This window comes from Oncorhynchus tshawytscha, linkage group LG18 (assembly GCF_018296145.1).
Source record: "Oncorhynchus tshawytscha isolate Ot180627B linkage group LG18, Otsh_v2.0, whole genome shotgun sequence".
Lineage (NCBI taxonomy): Eukaryota > Metazoa > Chordata > Actinopteri > Salmoniformes > Salmonidae > Oncorhynchus > Oncorhynchus tshawytscha.
In genome coordinates this window covers 10,078,421-10,092,633 of record NC_056446.1, presented here as the reverse complement: position 1 = coordinate 10,092,633, position 14,213 = coordinate 10,078,421, and the positions used below count along the sequence as shown (strand labels likewise).

The 14,213-nt window shown below is 42.1% G+C and overlaps 1 protein-coding gene across 1 annotated transcript; it reads left to right on the top strand.

The window, feature by feature from the left end:
* Positions 1-1,164: 1,164 nt before the first annotated feature.
* LOC112218055 (claudin-20-like) lies at positions 1,165-4,611 on the top strand. The gene is made up of 2 exons (XM_024378654.2): positions 1,165-1,319; positions 1,868-4,611. The coding sequence occupies exon 2, from the start codon at positions 2,019-2,021 to the stop codon at positions 2,958-2,960; it is 942 nt and encodes a 313-aa protein (XP_024234422.1). The 5' UTR covers positions 1,165-1,319; positions 1,868-2,018; the 3' UTR covers positions 2,961-4,611.
* The last annotated feature ends 9,602 nt before the right edge of the window (positions 4,612-14,213 follow it).

Here is a 14,213-nt window from a genome sequence, read left to right as displayed (position 1 = left end):
TCTTGGGAGTAGGGTGGTGGTGGGACGTAGAGGAGCTGTGTCCCTTCAGGAATGGATGGGCGCATAAATAGAGCTAGGGGTCTCCTAATGAGGACTACAGCTGTGGTAATGATCACAGTGGCATTTACTCTCCACACTCCCTCCCTGCTACGGTACCTGCCATCACCGGTCTGGAACAGATAATGTAATGGGCTAATGGGAATACATGGACTGGCTAAGGTCAAATGATCTCTTCTCTTCCAGTGATATTATATTTCCTATTTTTCAAATTAATGTAGTCTTTCTCTCCACACAGGACAGAGAAGTGAAGTGTAGGGGCCTGGGGAGAAGGTAGGAACATTTATATTTCATTTATATTTCATTTATATTTTTCTGCGTCCCAAATGGCATCCTATTCCCTATGTAGTGCACTTCATTTGGTCAAAGCCCTATGGGCAACCTTTATGGTTTATATACCTTTTTTTAAGCCCTCTGGTAATGGTTCCTGTTGGGGCAGGTCTGCTACGATAGGGTACTTTCTTTTTGCTGTCACAGTGTGTGAATATATAGACATAGGATTACTACGAGGAAAGGTTGTGTAACTGTTGTTGGGATACTGCTGTGTGTGTTCGATCAACCACAAAAGGAGGGGGCTGTTCACAGTCTTATCTGTGCATTGCAGTCGGCCATAGTTCATGCGGTCACTTGAAGGGCGACACCTTCGTATCGGCTGCAGGGCAAAAGGATGGGGATGCAGGTCTTTGTCATCAGTCGGTTTCTATTGTGCTCTGAGTGACGATTGACGAAACACACAAAGCCACCACCAATGTCAAATCAAACCTCAAAACTCTCGGCTGTCTAAATGATATATTGAACCAATTAAAAGGAACACCAACAAATCTTGAACTGCTCATTTCAGTCAGACATTCAAATATGCCGTGATGAAAAATATTAGCTTATTACGGTCTTTAATCACATTCCCAGGCTGCCCATTTGCTGAGAGGACATTAGCTTGATCTGAATCAATGACCTTCAGGTTAGTCTAGTCTAGTCTAGTTCTTTAACCACTCTCACACCACATTTCTCTCAGTCCACCACTCAGTTCTTCTTAGTGGTGCTGTAGCTCAAAGGCAACAAGGATGTGTGGCTGGCACATCTTTTATTGGGACACTGAAAAGGATGGAATTGTATGTTCTGTTGCTAAGGAGATGGAAGGAGGAAGTGCGATTCGCTAAGCTGCTCACCCTATTTTATTGTTATGTTTTTTTCTCTCTTTTGTGCCCAGACAACATTGAGAAGAGACTGACGCACCATGGCACGCTGTCCAAGACACACAAAAGGTAAGGATGTTTTTTTTTTTTTTTCCTCAAACACTGCATTACAGACAAACTATGCACTTATTCACTTTAACAACGCATTTACATTAGCATCAATGTCAGAACGTCACTAACATAAAGAAGACAGAGTAAAGCATTTAAGAAATTACACATTATTTTACAAGAAATAGCTTATGCATGTTTCAATTAGAAATATTGTATATTCCATTTTTGTATAGAATTTACCTGACAGCCGAAGTGAGGTAAACTAGCTGCTTGCTGTAAAAAAAAAGAAAGTAACCTACTTTCAGAGGAAGGACACTGCAGCTTTAAATGCACATAATTGAGCCTTTAAATGAACACCACAAAACTTAGTCACACAAAGCCAGGGATGCAGAGTCAAAATGCAGGCAAACAGAAAGCACCCTCACACAGGCTTCTCCCCTCAAAAGAAGGAGAAAAAAAGAGCAAAGCGCAGTCTCCTCTCCCCACATTACCAGCCCTTGTGCCTCATCCGTCTGATCGTCACGCTTGCTCGCTCAGTTCAATTCTCATTTCGCTTTTTATCACAGCCCACTGGAGCCTGCACTGAGGAATTATCTGCTGTCAGGACCCGCGCCTGCACCAGGGCGATAGGGAGAGACGGAGCCAAGGAGCCAGGCTCAGGCCACCGCAAGGTGAGGGTGCCGCCGTCCCGGAGAGGAGGAGACTCACAACTCGCCGATGGCGTCCTCCGCCATGCAGATCCTCGCCTTTGCCCTGGCGCTACTGGGCGTCCTGGGCGCCACTGTGGCCACGCTGCTGCCCAACTGGAAGGTGAGTGCCGACGTGGGCTCCAACATCATGACTGCCATCTCCCAGATGCAGGGGCTGTGGATGGACTGCACCTGGTACAGCACCGGCGTGTTCAGCTGCACCTTGAAGTACTCCGTGCTGTCGCTGCCCGCCTACCTGCAGACCGCCCGGACGACAATGGTTCTGTCGTGCATGATGGCTTGCCTTGGCCTCTGTCTCGCTGCCCTGGGGCTCAAATGTACCCGCTGGGGGGGCAGTCACCGGGCAAAGGGACACGCAGCCATCGGGGCGGGGGGTTGCTTCATCTTGGCTGGCATCCTCTGCTTGGTGCCCGCTTCCTGGTTCACCAACGAGGTAATCACTACCTTCCTGGACTCCAACATACCCGAGAGCAGTAAATACGAACCTGGGGGGGCCGTGTACGTGACCTTTGTCTCTGCCGGCCTACTGCTGGCCGGTGGGGTCATCTTTTGTTTGTCGTGTCCCGGGAAAAGAGAGGGGCAGTTGGATTATACGTCGACATCCACCTCTACCACCTTTCCTGACAAACTACTGCAGCAGCAGATAAACCAGGAGCAAATACAGCGCGACCAGCTCCAGCGTGACCTGATACTGCGGGAGCAACTGCAACGGGGGCAGAAGGACTTTGAACAGCAGACGTCGCCTAATGAGCAGTCAAGCCGTGAGCAGCTTCAATGGGGTGACAAAGGGCCCCAGGATGAGGCCCACGAAGCGGACGAAATCCAGCAGGAGGAGCCTCTACAGGAGAAGCCTCTACATGAAGACAAGGGAACGCAACAGTTCTACTCTCCATCCAGAGTCCCTCCAAAAGACGCCCGGGCAGGCTACAGCCTGCAGGACTATGTTTAATATGTTTTATCCCTAAACCCCGCTATTGTTAGTGGGGTGGAGGGAGAATCCTGAGGCCAATCTACTGGCTGCCTTTGTGAGAGGGAGAGAGTGGAGGAGAGAAAAAAAAGGGTGAGGAAGGAGGAAGGTAATGACTTTGACAGCCTTATCGCCTCCTCTCATCTCTTCTCTCTTGCTACTGCAAGTGCAAGCAGTAAAGGTATTCCCAAAGTCTTGGAGAAAGGCAGCTTGTGGATCCAGAATCCTGGGGTAAATGCCACCTTGACTGCTGCTGTGGTGCGCGGAAAGACACAAGTGTAGGGTAAGGGTAGGGTAGAGGAGAGGTGTCATAAAAATGCACACGCGCAGCACAAGTATTGTATATCCTGTGACAAGTTCCTTTAGAAACAGACGCGGAGGCTTTTCCATACCAAAGTGTTTCAATGGGAAAACATTGCTGATGATAATTAGCTTCTAATAATATGACATCGTTACTTTTGCATAGTAAGTTACCCACTGGGCACACACTGGTTGAATAAACATTGTTTCCATGTCATTTCAATGAAATTACGTTGAACCAACTTGGAATAGACGTTTAATTGAGTAGTGTCGATGTGTCTGAAAAGCGAAGATGTTCTTCGCAAGCTTGCATCTCTTCGACCCCATTTGCCTTGTGAGATTAAAATAATCATACTCAATCCTATTTTCAAAAGACAAACAGACTGATTGATATTCAGCCTTCTTAGCATGCTTGTTAAATAATGCAGCTCGTTAAATGATCTGTAGCTTGTTAAATAATGCAGTGGAATGGAGAGTAGTTACCAAAACGAAGCTACCAAAGCATGTGCCTAAAATGTGTTTGTAGAACTTCAACTGTTTGTAAAGGAGAATTACAGAAGACTAAAGAAATGAAAAGGGAGTTCAGATTCCCACCAATACCACACACACACATCCAGTCCATCTTGGAGGAGCATAAGGTACATGGCACCAGGGCAGACTTAGTGATTTGGAGGCCCCAGGCAGAGGCCAGTCTGAGCCCCTCTCCTGTAATTTTAACTGGAAAAATGTATGACCTTTTAATGTGCGATGACCTTTTAATGTGCGATGACCTTTTAATGTGCGATGAAACCAGTCATGATGTTTCCATCTGATTGTCAAACAAATCGCTTAGTAGGGTCCATTCGCACGTTCATCCAAAATAATTCCAGCATCCGAAAAGTGCACAGTGCGCACACCAACTTTCCTTTAAATTAGCAAGTGGCTAAAACGATCTCACCAGAGAAAGCGTCCGAGCGAGCAATACAGCACCCCTCTGTCTTACTATATGTAACCCATGTACCTGATGCTGTCTAGACAAAAAGAGTATGACATGACAATCTTTTTATCCAGGCAAAATCAGATACCGTGTCTATAGAAAGACGACAACCCCTAGGATTTCTGCACATTTTATTGTGTTACAAAGTCGGATTATAATGGATGTAATTGTTGACAAAAAAATCAACACAAATTGCTCTGTAATTTTTTATTACATAAAATGTAAACACTAATATTCCTTGATTTTTCCTGTGCTTAGCTCCATCCCGTTTCTTTTCATCCTGAAAAACTCCCTAGATGTCAAGCATACCCATACCATGATGCAGTCACCACCATGCTTGAAAATAAGGAGGCAGTAACTCAGTGATGTGTTGTGTTGGATTTGCCCCAAACATAAGGTTTTGCATTTAGGCCAAAACTTTCCTTCCTCTGCCTCGTTTTTTGGCAGTATTACTGTAGTACTTTGTTGCATACATATGCATGTTTTGCAATATTTTTATTCTGTTTATTTGTATTCCTCTTTTCACTGTCATTTAGGTCATTATTGTGGAGTCACTACAATGTTGTTGATCCATCCAAGTTTTCTCCCATCACAGCCATCTACCACTCACTGCCTTTTTTAAGTGAGGCTTTCGAAAAGCTCCCTGGTCTTTGCAGTTTAATCTGTGCTTGAAATTCAATACTTGACTGAAGGACCTTACAGATGTTGTATGTATGGGGGACATAGGATGTGGTAGTCATCCAAAAATCATGCCAACCCCTATTATTTCACACAGAGTGAGTGAAATAAGTTATGTGATTTATGTGATTTGTTAAGCCAAATTCTACTAATTAAGGTTTTTCCTAAACAAAGGGGGCGAATACTAATGCAACGACTATATTTGAGTTATTTAAGTTTGATTATTTTGTACAAAATGTGTAGAATTGTCTTTTCACTTTGACATTATGGAGTATTTTGTGTAGATCAATTGATATATATATATATATATATATATATATATATATATATATATATATATATATATATATATATATATATATATATATATATATATATATATAAATATATATATATATATACAATTCAATGTATTTCAATCCCACTTTGTGATGCAACAAAATGTGAAAAAACTTCAAGGAGGTGTATACTTTCTATAGGCACTGTACATGGGCTACACATACATGTCCTCTGCCTTGACGATGAGAGCAGTATTATCAGCAGCATCTGTCTTTTTTACTGAAGAAATGTGTATTAGTATCCCCCCAGAGTCAAAGGGCCCAGGCTTGGTTTCTACTAAGCTAACATATGGAATTGTTTTAAGATGGTTGACATGGTCATACCAAGGATAATTTATCTATTTGATTTGGAATTTTAAAGACCCCTTGTAGGGTCTTTATATATATATTTTTTTAAATAGCCTTACTGCTACTAGCCAACAGAAACACATTGAATAACAAATTCATACACATTTTTTATTTATATTACCTTTATTTAAATAAGAACAAATTCTTCAATTTTCAATGACAGCCTAGGAACAGTGGGTTAACTGTCTGTTCAGGAGCAGAACAACAGATTTGTACCTTGTCAGCTCAGGGGTTTTGAACTTGCAACCTTCCCGGTTACTAGTCCAACACTCTAACCACTAGGCTACCCTGCCGCCCCATAGAAAAATAGATCGTAAAAAAAGTATCAAAACGATTCCCAGCTCCTAATATTGAGCTGCACAATCCAGGTCTCAATTGTCTCAAGGCTTAAAAATCCTTCTTTCACCTGTTTCCTCCCCTTCATCTACATGGATTGAAGTGGATTTAACTTTCATAGGTTTCACCTGTTTCCTCCCCTTCATCTACACGGATTGAAGTGGATTTAACTTTCATAGGTTTCACCTGTTTCCTCCCCTTCATCTACACAGATTGAAGTGGATTTAACTTTCATATGTTTCACCTGTTTCCTCCCCTTCATCTACACGGATTGAAGTGGATTTAACTTTCATAGGTTTCACCTGGATTCACCTGGTCAAAATATGTCATGAAAAGAGCAGGTGTCCTTAAATGTTTTTTTTTTCTCTCACTCAGTGTATGTTTTGAAGTGTCTGTCCTATGTCTGAGAGATATAAGAAACATCAGAGAAAAAAAAAGATTTACTGTGGAATTACCAGTAAACTTTTACGTGGAAATGCCCAGTTCACTTCCATTACTATTTTGGCCAGGTACCGGGTTACCTTCAGACGAGTCCTGTGACACTTACGGGGTAGAGCAAAATGGAAAACACCATAGTGTTCGTGAGTTTCATCATTCCATAGAGGCCATATTAGTGTGTACCCCAAACTGCTCGGACACTACAGATGTTTTTGTGAGAAGATGATTTTCATGATGTCTCACGGTTTGACAAACACCGCTGTAGGTCGGCCACCTTCCACCACAGTTGCGGAAGGCTGGCGGATCATAGACATTAAAACCAGTGGCGGATGTGGTGGATTGAGACGCAGCCCATGCAAAAAAAAAATCTCTCTTGCTTAAACAGATGGATTTTGATTGGTATGATTTTTTGGGGGGTTATGCCTCGAGCGGAGCATGGGGGGAGGGAGGGAAAAAGTATGTTTAAAAAAATATATATATATATTTTTTTAATGCCCAGCAATGATGTGAGGCCTGAGGCAATTTCCTCTTCTGCCTAATGGTAAGTCCGCCAGTGCATGGCAGCGCAGGCTGTCGGAGATAATGATCCTCTTTGCTTTCCCATTATCGCCTCGCTACGGCTAGATGCACACTACTCATTTACTGCACACCCCCCTGAACACACACACACAGTTACACACTCTCGTCCTTCCTCTATCTGCCTCGCCCCCTAGCTCCCTCCCTCCCTCTCTAGCTGTGAGGCTAAAAGGGTCTTGTACCCAATAATCTTTACAGCATGTGTCCTTCACAGAGGGTTCTAAATCTACCTGGAACCAAAAAAGGTTATCCTTTGGGGACAGACAAAAAAAAACATTTGGAACTCTTTTTTCTAAGATTGTAGGCCTAGATTGCAGTGTTGCTCTTGTTTTGAAAAAGAGACATCATGGCAATAAAAATCCAGAATTTTTGTTGTACGTTTTTTGTGTCATTGTGTGTTTACCTCACTTGACAGGACATATGCTCTGTTTTTTCCCTACCTGTATGTGAGAGAACAAAAATAAATACAATGGCTCCACTAGGAAAAGGTTTCACAAAGCTGACCCCCCCCCCCAAAAAAAAATCATAAATGTAATTATGCCTCTGATCAGAGAGGAAAGTCTAAGTACATTTGATGCCTCGGAGAACCAATACAATCGATACTCATGTTAGCAACATGGAATACAAATATCTAGGCTAGATTCTAGAATAATGCTTAAAAACAATGCTTGATAATGCATGTGCTTTCACTTTTTAAACAGGGAATATGAACTATTTGATGATTAAATATGGTTTACATGTATTTTTCCTCTTTGAGAATGGTCTGCTTTATTATGATTAAGGGCATAACTTTGATGAGTGTGAATTTACTGTGTATATCAGGTTCTTATTAAAATAATGGTTCCATGTGATTGTCAATCCACAAGTCATTTCAACTTTAGCGATTGTTAAGAATGTTTTGGATTGTTAATTGCTAAAAAATTGCACAAAAAAAGAAGAAAAAGATTTGTTAAGCTGTCAACATGTTCCGTAAAGGATGTCAGAGATACCAATGCTTCCTACAATGAAGATGAATGGGATGTACATAACTCTAACAAAACATAATGACTGCAACATCCTAGTCTGCCTCCCTCGCTCAACACAATGGATGTGCATGGGCATAAGGATCAGTGCAACAAAGCAAAAGGCCGTGTGTTTCATTAAAGCAAAAAGCCTGTTACTGGGCAAAACAAATAAAGTTGCTGCTTTTTCTCTGTACAAGAACGGGTATAAATCCATACGCGAAGGGAGCAAATACTTAATTTTTTGACAACCAGATAAAAGGATGTGATTTCAATTTAAAATCTTATGTTCCTCTGATTTCCAAGCAGTTTCAGTAGCTTGACGCCCCCAGTTTCCCCCATAAGAAAACATGCACATCATCAGATTCTGTCAAACTTCTTCCCTCCCTTTAATATTGCTCTTTGTTGTCTGTCCGTGCTCTGACTTCCAACACCTACAGATAATAGGAGCATGTGATGTGAGGCTAGTCAGGCGGTGGGCTCTGCTGGGAGTCAAGGCTTGTCCAAACTAAAATCTACATACTCTTACAGTGGGTTCCCTCAGGCATCAAATCAGCTCAATGCACAAACAGCTGAGCACCATGTCACACACACACACACACACACACACACACACACACACACACACACACACACACACACACACACACACACACACACACACACACACACACACACACACACACACACACACACACACACACAGAGCGTTTATGGTTCTTCATCTCGCTTAGTGCTATGCCCATCTAATTAACCAATTAGATTGACTTTGTGCCATAAGGTTTATTTTCCTTTTTCCCCTAGATACGTTTCTTCTGTGTTGTTTTCTAATGATCTACCAGCCCTAACACCTACAAACAATACTTAGGTGAAACCAAAGAGGTATTATTGTCATTTTCTTTGATAATAATTAAAGCAATTATTTAGGCATTTTAACCCCCCCAAAAAAAAAAAAATATATATCTCAATCCATATGACTCACACCGAGCACATCCAAAAAGTAGACAAACGTATGATTACACCTATGAGAAGACATCACCAGTTCACCAGTTCATTCATCAATAACATCCCTTGGGATTTCACCATACATCTTAGTGTTCACAAGTCTACTAAACTAATACAATCACACAGATTTTAACACCAGCAGTACATTTTGTGGAAGCTCTGCATAACAGCAAAGGCGTGAAACCAAATAACAGTTAGCCATTATCAACTGTTTTAGTGCATTGAAGTGAAAGCCCCATTGGAAAAGATCCTCACAGTGAACAGGATTGAGGTAATGGACTGCAAGTTGCAACCACCACAACTCTACAGTGTCAAGATAATTCTCTGTTGAGGTCTGATGTTCCCACAGAAATAGAATTCTAGTTCTGTGGACGTTCCACTATGACAGACAACAGCAATAACTGTGCAGTGCCCATGCATGCAATGTATCAAAGAAGCAGTTAATAAACACATCTTAAATTTTTTTAAACGTAGATGTTCTTGCTGCCTACACTATGTCTGTATTTCATTCTCAAGGCAGTGCATATAATATTTATTTTTTTAACTTACTGTAGCACTGTGGTATATTGAGATTCTGCTCACCCTTGGGGCATTTCATGACGATGCCAACGTAGTGAAGCCTTGCTCCTAAGCATTTGGTATCTTGAATGACCCCAACTAAAACTGGAGGAATTAAGAGAAGCAAAAACATGTGAGTCAGCAAATTCTATATGACTCAAATCGAAATGCATCTATTCAGTATAAGAGAACTTGATGCCCTATATACTTTATACCACCACTACACAAATATATTTGTATGTCTCTTTTGTTTCTGTTCTTTATGAATACATTTAATTGAGCAACTTCCATTTAGTGGGGATACTGGAGGACATCTTGGATTCTTGCTCACCAAGAACTCTTACAATTCACCGATAACATTTCCAATGCATTCTTGAACATATGGCTTTAATCCCCAAATTAAACCCTGGGAAACAACAAGCACGTATAGCCTAATAAATGCTACTCCAGTTAATCCAACCTGGCTACAGGAAAACACAGAGGCTCAAAACCTTCAGATGGAATTACCGGTGTTCTGCAGATTCCCGTTGCATCACTCGTGGGTTGAAGCCATGTTTACTGCTGATTTCTCATTGCTCTCTGTCATTCTCTGAGCAGTCCTCTTGAATCTAAAACAAAATTGAGGCATGACTTACTTGATTGCATGCACTTTTTTGCACACCCAATAACACACCCACGGATCTATTATACTGGCTTCGCCTCATACTCTCTGGCATCAATCAGACAAATCTCCTGATTACATGACTCGATCAGAAAATCCTGAAAATAATGACACGGTGGCCACTGTGTTTGATATTAGATCAGTTTGGTCAAATTTTGAAAGCCAAAGTAAAGTTAGCGACCATTGAACTATAGGAACAAGGTTATATACAAGGTAAGCAAGGTTAGCAACCTTGTCATACTTAACCAGCACACCATGGTGGTGGAAGATACCTACTTAAATGACATTTCGGGCAGTGATCCGTTCTTATTATACCTCAGTGCAGTGACCACAAGTGTAATGGATTTTGGCTAGAAAAGCTATATCTTATGTCAGAATTTACTTTTCAAAGCAGGTTAGGAGAACTTACACAGTAGGTTTGGAGAATTCATGTAGCAGGCTAGCAGAACTAGGTTAAGGTTAGGAAAAGGGTTGGGGTTAGCTAAAAATGCAAAACAAATATCAACATTTGAAGTCAATTTGACATAAACTGTATCCCATATAGCCACGGCCCATGAGATTTGCGAAAAAGAGAAATCATTCAGAAAATGCATGCAATAAGGGCGCCATGAAAGGAGTGATTACTGGGGAAGCAGTACATGTGAAAGTAGACCAACTGAAGGGGAAGATTCCAGGTGTTTGTGATGCTCGTCGTTTGGTGCGACGCAGACAGGGTAGCGTGAGTGGTGAAATAGTATAGTCATTGTCTGATCTTTTGAGTTTTGATGTTGAGTCTTTGCCTGACAAAGTGATGTTAGGTTATTTAAGGTGTCCCTTATAAGCTTTTGTGCCAAATCCATTATGTTGTTACAGGTGTCAAGCTTATGGGCATGTGGCAGCAGTGTGAAGGAGGGAGATTCCTAGGTGTGAGAAGTGTGCAGATGTGCATGAGACAAAGGAATTTGTAGTATTGGGGAAACAAGCGGTATGTGTTAATTGAAGGAGTGCCCAGGGGGCTGATTTGTGTGAGCAGTAGATCTGTACCAGTATAGAGGGAAAGGCCAACGACTGATATATGCTTCAGTAAGACGGGCTTGTTAGCCTTCATAGCAATGGTTACCTCCTCACATAAAACGTTTTGTTGAATTGTTTAACTTTTAAAGAGGATTTTGGTCATATTTAACTAGAACCAGGCTAACCAGGTAGCAAGTTATCGGTTTTGAATAGAAGAAACGTTTTGAGTCTTCGCAGTGGATACACATTGTCAGTGCGTTTCAAAGACTAGCAGAATGAACACTAACAACCCTGGTCCATGTGGTATCTTGAAACATAGAGCAACATCAGATGTTTAGAGCTCAACCACAGCTGATCAACCACCAGCCTGGGCAGCTGCAGTGGGCGCTATGGATCTCCACTATCGTCTGGGCTTAATGTGCCCAGCCGGTAGTACACTTGTGTCCCATCCGCGACCGGTTCATATTTAAAACATTATCCATTCAGGCTGTTAAGGCTTCGATTGCCTCCTTAACTCGATTTAATGGCGAGATGACGGAAAACAAATGGAAAACACAAACCATCAAACAGGCATAGCGTCAATACAGGATTAAGATTGAATCCTACTACACCGGCTCCGACGCTCGTCGGATGTGGCAGGGCTTGAAAACTATTACGGACTACAAAGGGAAAACCAGCCGCGAGCTGCCCAGTGACACAAGCCTACCAGATGAGCTAAATGCCTTTTATGCTCCATTCGAGGCAAGCAACACTGAAGCATGCATGAGAGCACCAGCTGTTCCGGATGACTGTGTGATAACACTCTCGGTAGCCATTGTGAGCAAGACCTTTAAACAGGTCAACATTGAAAGCCGCGGGGCCAGACTAATTATAACCAGGATGTGTACTCAAAGCATCCGAGGACCAACTGGCAAGTGACTTCACTGACATTTTCAACCTCTCCCTGACCGAGTTTGTAATACTTACATGCTTCAAGCAGACCACCATAGTCCCTGTGCCCAAGGAAGCGAAGGTAACCTGCCTAAATGATTACTGCCCAGTAGCACTCACGTCAGTAGCCATGAAGTGCTTTGAAATGCTGGCCATGGCTCATATCTACAGCGTCATCCTGGATACCCTAGACCCACTGCAATTCACATACCGCCCCAACAGATCCTGGGACTAAACACACTCCCTCTGCAACTGGAACCTGGACTTTTTCTGACAGGCCACAGCCAGGTGTTCAACGGTAGTGCCCACAAAGCTCATCTGCCACGCTGATCTGGGACAACACTGGGGCCCACGACTCAAACACCATGCATTAAGTCCCCTGATGACACAACAGTGGTGGTCTGATTACACAACAATGAGACAAACACGACTCAAACACCATCATTAAGTTTGGTGATGACACAACAGTGGTAGGTCTGAGCAAGACAAAGAAGCTGATCGTGAACTACAGGAAAAGGTGGGCCAAACAGGCCCCAATTACCATTGACAAGGCTATAGTGGAGCAGGTCGAGGGTTTAAAGTTCCTTGGTGTCCACATCCCCAACGAACTATCATGTTCCAAACACACCAAGACAGTCGTGAAGAGGGCACGACAACACCTTTTCCTCCCCAAGAGACTGAAAATATTTGTCATGGGTCCCAAGGTCCCCTCCCCCATTTGTTTTTACACTGCTGCTACTCGCAGTTTATTATCTATGCATAGTCACTTTACCCCTACCTACACGTACAAATTACCTTGACTAACCTGTACTCCCGCACATTAACTCGGTACCGGTAGCCCCTGTATATAGCCTCGTTACTCTTATTTATTGTGTTATTTATAATTTTTTACTTTAGTTTATTTGGTAAATATTTTCTTAACTCTTTCTTGAACTGCATTGTTGGTTAAGGGCTTGTAAGTATGAATTTCGTGGTAAGGTCTACATCTGTTGTATTTGGCACATGTGACAAATAAAGTTAGATTTGATTTGAAATACGCCTGCTTTCTTTATGAAACAACATTTCCACCAAAATGCTATTCCCGCATGTTGCATATAGCCTTAACCAAGTCAGGTTACAGCAGTCTGTTTTTTCACCCCTACATAACAGGCGTAATATAAATGCAACCCCTGGTCTGATAGTTTCAAAATAAAAGTTGTGTTTACTGAAAATCGTTTTAAACATATGTATTGGATTTGTTAACATGAACTCATTTACAGAACATGATTAACAGTTTTAATAAGAAAGATTCAACATTCATGAAGTGAAATTATAACGTTAAAACGAGATTTGGAGTAGAATACATGTATTTTTCATTGTTGTCTTCTTCTTTCTGTTGTTGTAGACACATTTTGTTGCGGTACATTATGAGAGATAGACATTTGACCTGAGAAAAGTCAGGAACCACTACCTAAGCGCTTGGTTAATTCCAGACCTTCTGGCTGTGGGTGATCAGTGCAGTATGTACCACATTTCCCACTCCTTCTTTCAGGCTTGGATTTTGTCATGTTTGTCAAAATTAAACTCTCTATGGGTGCCCTCTCCATTATGCTACTAATCAACTATTATTTTGGAAAATCTTTTTTGTTTGTTTTTGGATCGGCTCTGAAATGCTGCGTTCTTTTCGAAATACGATGTATCTGCTTCTCTTGAGATAGGAAAAACATGGTGCCAGTGCCTCCCACTGGCTGAAGGGTGTGTGTACAGCCAGGGCTTGTTGAGCGTGTCCTTTTCAGGCTGCAGGTGTCATTGATGTGCCCTCCACAGAACTGAAGTTCGATCAAAATTGTGTCTGATCAGAATTACCGGGGTGTTCAGCCTGTTGCGCCTGCTCAGATTCTCTCGGCTACTACGGTATGTTCGCAACTGTATGGAGGTGAGAGCAATTTGTTTCCTTAAATCAAGATTTGGTCATTATTCTGTGGTTAATGTAATAGAGGCACCACAGATAGACAAGTTTCGAGCTCTGTGTCACATGATGACACCTAACTATGGGAGTGTAGTAATGCATCTTCAGACACTGAGGTAGCTTTATCTCATGGTCAGCTACTCTAATTT